Source organism: Hoplias malabaricus, chromosome 1 (assembly GCF_029633855.1).
Source record: "Hoplias malabaricus isolate fHopMal1 chromosome 1, fHopMal1.hap1, whole genome shotgun sequence".
Classification (NCBI taxonomy): domain Eukaryota; kingdom Metazoa; phylum Chordata; class Actinopteri; order Characiformes; family Erythrinidae; genus Hoplias; species Hoplias malabaricus.
The window spans coordinates 75,552,834-75,558,770 of record NC_089800.1 but is presented as its reverse complement, the minus strand read 5'-3'; the positions used below and the strand labels follow the sequence as shown (position 1 = coordinate 75,558,770).

Here is a 5,937-nt window from a genome sequence, read left to right as displayed (position 1 = left end):
TCAGGCTACATTTAAAAACGCCCTTTACTCTCTGTGTAGAGCACTAAGTAGGAGTTAATATACCAGCTCCTGCACTCAATTTCTGCTAAGTATGTCTGACTGAAAGACATTTTGGTTTATGCAATGCATTCCCCACTGGAGACATAGTATAATATTTGGGTGCAGAGGCCAAAAACTAATACTTCACATAGTGCTGTACATGAGGACTGGGGAGCAATTGGAGGTTCAGCCCCATTATGACCATATTCCATTGTAATGTTGATACATTTGTTCAGTTTGTGGTAACTTGACTGAGTTATGTATATATATATATCTATAAAAAAATCATGAACAATTTTGAGCCGATCTGGTTTCAATTTGCAATTGTCAGATAAAACCTTTTATTTATGTATTACATTGTCTCTGTAATTTAATACATTATACATGACCCAACATAGTTTGCACAGACTTGAACCTTTTTTTATTTTAGCAGAAAATATAATGTAAACAAAAGAGCATTCAACTAAACATTCTCCAAATGAACACTTCAGTTAGTTCAAATAAAAAAAGGCTCTGGAATGAGTTTCAGTTCTTCAACAAGTTCAGTGTCATAGTATTTGACTTAATGATCACACAATTATATTGGCTGAGATGTCAGTATAATGTCATTAATAAAACTCCTCGAACTGATGAAACAGAATTCTTTCTAAAAATCACCTTCAGTTATCAATTTCATATTTTAAAAAGGATGCAGTTTCTAAGCAGGACTTATATAGTGGCTTCTTCTGGTAAATTAATAATCAGTTTCCAGTGTTACTGATATCTTGATGTTATATTCAGTTGTGCAGCTTCAACATGAGGAAAATTCCAAGTTTTATATGCAAAAGAATTTCCTGCTTGGAACATCCAGCTGTCCCACTCACAGTACAGGTCCCATGCCATCACTGCTTACATCTGCTTTTGACAGTTTTTCTAAGACAGTATTTCACATTCTTTTTTTTTTTAAACCAAATAACAGAATACAACAGTGGTTCTTAATCTTGGTTCCTCAGATTTTCACTGTTCACGTTCTGACTGCAATTCATTCACTCAGATTTGCACTGTTTGCACTGCGGAAGTACGAAATACTTTGACACAAACCCTTTAATTAAAGAATTATTCACAGTGCTGATGATAGGAACCTGTCTGAATTGTGATATGATACCTGATGACATAGTTTATGTTAGTTGTTTCATAGACGTTTTTGCCTAAAATATAAATGTTATCCATTTATATTGAAAAAATACACAAGGATGTGGTGAGGCCCCATGGAATATACAGTTTACCACTATGTGGACGTTCCTGCCTGCTTTGGACAGTGTTTTGAACATAAAAAATGAGTACATTTGAGTTGACATTTTGACCCTAGGTTCCAGTCACCACCACTGCAAAGACATCTGATGTAAGTATCTCTACACAATGCAGCAGTTCACTTCAAAAGACCCTGAATGACTTGGTGTACATTTGAACAGAATTCTACAGCATGTTCGGCCATAGTGCTTTAGGACAAGGATTGACCACTGGATTAGAACAATAGAAAACGACCTCTTAACTTCTTTTGATATTGTAAACACTGTGGGACATTTTAAAGAAGAAAAGTGCTACAAAAAGTCTTCCACTGTATGTCTGGATATTCTCAAAAGTCAGTGGCTTCTTTGTGAAGGCACCACACCAGAGTCTGACCAACACCTGTCATGGTCACAACTTTATAGCCGAGCTTCTCCAGTTTATCCAGGACCAGCCGAGGGGGTTCATCTACATGGTATTCTGAACTGCAAGACAAATAGAGAAGCTTTTTGAGGCCAGCATAAAATAGTTCAATGTGATCATTGACAACACAGGAGCATGTTTACACAAACCCCATTTGCAAAAAAAGTGGGAAATCATTTAAATCAACTGAAGAGAATACAAAAACAACATTTCAAATGTTGAAACTGAGATGAATTAATTTTTGAATATGATGCCAGCAACAGGTTTCAAAAAATTGGGTAAATTCGGTTCACTGGCAACAGGTCAGTGACTCGACTGGGTTTAAATGAGTTCAGGCACAGAGAAATGTTATGTTTGTGGATGCAGCTATGACCTGTGTTCACACACAGTGGTTTTGGGCAGTGTTTCTGAGCCCATGCAGTGATTTCCACTTCAGAATAGGGTCTGTTTTGAATTCAGTGCCATCTGAGGGTCCAAAGATCACAGCCAGCCAACATGGACTTAGACTTATGCATATAGAGGTTTTTCCAGATTATTTGAATCTTTTAGTGATTTTATATACTGTAAATCCGTATATTCTTAGTTATTTTACATTTAAGAAATGTGATTCTTGAAATTTTGCCCTGTCTACTCATGCAGTCTGTCACCACGTGGTAAACTCTCTTCCCACGTTTACTTCTGAAAGACTCAGCCTCTCTAAGATCCTGTGTTTAAGATGGACTGAGGTGAAGGTGAAAAGTGTCCTGTGGTCTGACAAATCAATATTTGGAAATCTTTTTGGAAGAGTTCCTCTGGGCTTCAACCTTTTATGGCAGCACTATTCCATAACAGAAGTGATCTCTTTGTTCTGCTACAAAATTTTAGGGAATGACTTGAGGAACATGACGGAGAGTTCAAGGTGTTGATTTGGCCTCCAAATTTCCCAGATCTCAGTGTGTACGAGCATGTGTGGGATGTGTTGGAAAATCTTTGCCGAACCATGGAGGCCTCACTGCGCAACGTACAGGATCTACAGCTAATGTATTGGTGTTAGATATGACAGGACACCTTCAGAGGTCTTATGGAGTCCGTAACCTAGATGGGTAACAGTGGCTTTGGCAACAACAGGGGGCCTACAACATATTAGGCATGTGGTGTTTTATGCAAATGTTATGCAGCAGTTGGGATTATACCTCTGTGTTTCTGTCATATTTCTTTTTTCTTTTTATGTCTCTCTTTAAGAGGTACTATGGCCCCCTACTGGACTGGCATGACAAGTCACATCACACTTACAACAGTGATATTTCAAGCTAGAGTAGATTTTGTACGGGGTCAGGACTGTACATTCTCCTCATGATATAAGACTAGTTATTAACTGTTTGACAAAAATGTGGTATACCATGAACATTTAGAATCATTTCTTTTAATCGTTGACACTGTTTCTATTGAACAGAAGAGGATTCTATTGAACAGGTAAGTGATGTCATGTGTTTCTCAACACTTACAAGTTGTTTCCCAGCATGGTGGTTTTAGTGGCTCCCAAATAGCTCATCATAGCAGGGTCTGAGCACTCATCTCCTACCATGGTGGGGCCAGTCTCCTGAAATCAAACAGTTGCTCACTATCATTGTGTTAACTGGTTAAACATGGTGTTTAACATTAACAATTATACAGAGACATATTGTGAAAAAATTGTGAAACAAAATGAGCACTGATAATATATGGTGACAAAAAGAAAGAGACCCAAGTGAAAATGGCTAAAAACCAGAGATTCTGCACCTTACCCCTCTGGTCTCTGGTCTGGGTGAACAGTGGCTCATTATCATCTAAAGAAATAGGTGCAGCAACTTGGCAGTGTTTAAATAAACAAATAAATAAATAAGTAAATAAATATTACTATTTAATGTTATTATAAGGAGAACACCTGTTCAATTTCATTATGGCTCTTTCTAGTCCTCCTCCTCGTCCCCATCACACAGCATGATGCAGGCCAGTGCAGGTGTTTGTTAGTGAACAGATTTGGACAGTTTGTGTTCTCCTCCAAGGGTGTTTTGCTTGTCATGTTATTCGTGTAAACAGACAGACTTTTTAAAAAATAAAATCACTAATGAGTGCCAGCAGATGATAAAGCAGGACTAGGTGGTTTGCTATGAAATACTCTCGAAATCCTGATAGCTATCAGTTTATCAAATGCCCTTATGACATAAATAAATATATCACTTTTCTATAGAGGCCATAGGCCTGAAAACCCTATCCCATGAGTCACCAATCTTATCCACAAAGGGCCAGTATGGCTGCAGGTTTCCATTCCAGTTAAGCAGAGCACACCTGATTTTACTTGTTTAATCAACTAGTCTACTCTCTAAACAGTTAAAAAGTGTGTGCTTCTGTTTGGAACGAAAACCTGCAGCAACAATGGCCCTTGGTGGATGGCTTACCTACTTGTCTACTACATGCCCTTGCCCCCATGTATGCACACTGCACACATGCATGGAGACAGAGATGGTACAGACTCTCTGGATATACAAAGAAAAGAAGGACAGCGGTAAAGAAGGTTTCCAATGAAAAGAGGCTGTCAGGTGAGTTGATGAGATATGAGGTAAGTGGCAGGTGTTTGAAGGTGAATGGGTGTGCTTCTCTCTGTGTGTGACTTATCAAGCTTTGGTGTTGCTGTATTTTAGAGGTGTGGCTTTGGAAGGAGTGCTGAATGTAGAGGGTGGAATTTTTTGGTTTGGATTTTTTTAAAAATTAGCTTATATTTACCAGTTCCTACAATTAAAGATTATGTGAACTAATTTGATTCATTTTATCATTTTATATTTAATCAAGACTGAATTTAGGGCTGTCTACAACAAAAGTAAATGTCTTTGTGCTGCCTGATCACACAGTTCCAAACTGGGTTGAAGGCTCAACAGGATGCTTAGCAAATGATGCATTCTTGGACTCTTGTTGAAGAATGCAGTGTTTGTTTAGGATTTGTTGACATCTCATAATTTTACTACCTCATGTCTGTACACTATGTTAAGCAAGCACAGCTTTCAAGTTAGGCCAAAGACCTCGTTCACAGGGCAAAGTCTGTTTTTCCCCCCAAAGAACAAAACACAGTTTGAATAATCTGTGCTTTACACTTCCACTTTGTACCTCCACCCCTTTGCAATTCGTCTGCAGCTTGAAAGCCCAGCCCCTCAAGTTGACAGGATTAGTCGCTTAGGTTTATGACATAAGAAACCCTGGCTGTCTGAATCTGCCAATATGAGACTTGTGTCTTGTGATATGAGTCTTCCGGACACTGCAGTTTCAAAGTAGGAAAGGCTCAGCCATGTCTTTTGGCATATAAACAAATCCACACCAACGTGTTAGTAAGATTAAACACTTTATTTTCATTGGAGGTTTCATTTAAACTGAAGGTAAAGTGCTGCAGTTAGTGTTCATAGACACACACTTATGGAATGACACTAATTCCTCAGTAAAGCCTAATGCTATAAGCTATACTCTGCTACCATCTGCAAACTGCCCACAGTATCCCTCCTGTCACATGCTTTAACACACAGACTCAGCTAATTTCTCTGATAGAGTTCTTAAAAGAATACACACCAAGCGGATCTGAGTGCTGATGAGCATGTAAGGCATCCTGCAGCACAGTCGCTGACCCTCAGCTTCACAGCTGTCCAGAGAATCGTAGCTGTTTTTGTTGGAGACACGACAGTCTCTCTCTCTCTCTCTCTCTCTCTCTCTCTCTCTCAGAGGAATGAGGAAACGACACCCACCGCGTCTGACCAATCACATTTGTCACATGTATTAAAAAAACAGAAACGCCTCTTGTAGAGGGCCAATCAGAATCTTTTAGACCGCCTATAAATTCTTATTATTATCAGTATTATTCTTATATTTATGTTTGCAATATATGTAATTGGTATGCATTATAATAATAATAATAATTATTATTATTATTATTATTGTTATTATTACTGTTATTACTATTTATTATTTATTATTATTATTATTGTTGTTATTGTTATTACTATTTATTATTATTATTAATAATAATATAAATAGTAATAACAATAACAACAACAATACTACTACTACTACTACTACTACTACTAATAATAATAATAATAAACTTTTCACACAATATGATTTCAGTATAAGGCTTGGTTTTTGTCAATACATTTAAATTAATTGTTTAATGTCAAACGTTTATTTAAAAAAAGTATAGTCCTGAAGCTG

General features: G+C 37.4%; 1 protein-coding gene across 2 annotated transcripts; it reads right to left on the bottom strand.

Moving 5' to 3' along the window:
* Window positions 1–347: 347 nt before the first annotated feature.
* On the bottom strand, window positions 348–5,459 carry gchfr (GTP cyclohydrolase I feedback regulator). Of its 2 annotated transcripts, none has more exons than XM_066683655.1 (3): window positions 5,302–5,459; window positions 3,213–3,304; window positions 348–1,790 (listed from the first exon to the last, which is right to left on the bottom strand). In XM_066683655.1, the coding sequence occupies exons 1-3, from the start codon at window positions 5,335–5,337 to the stop codon at window positions 1,655–1,657; spliced, it is 264 nt and encodes an 87-aa protein (XP_066539752.1). In that variant the 5' UTR covers window positions 5,338–5,459; the 3' UTR covers window positions 348–1,654. The 2 variants fall into 2 exon arrangements, with proteins under 2 accessions (XP_066539752.1, XP_066539746.1); XM_066683649.1 differs by having other exon boundaries at window positions 3,213–3,307; window positions 5,302–5,458.
* Between the last annotated feature and the right edge of the window lie 478 nt (window positions 5,460–5,937).

Bases quoted from the DNA above. Each gene is read 5' to 3' on its own strand.
- gchfr (XM_066683649.1), bottom strand. From the start codon at position 5,337: ATGCCTTACATGCTCATCAGCACTCAGATCCGCTTG. The intron at 3,308-5,301 runs GTGTGTATTCTT...GTTTGATTTCAG, and splicing joins TCAGCACTCAGATCCGCTTG to GAGACTGGCCCCACCATGGT. The intron at 1,791-3,212 runs GTAAGTGTTGAG...TTTGTCTTGCAG, and splicing joins ACCATGCTGGGAAACAACTT to TTCAGAATACCATGTAGATG.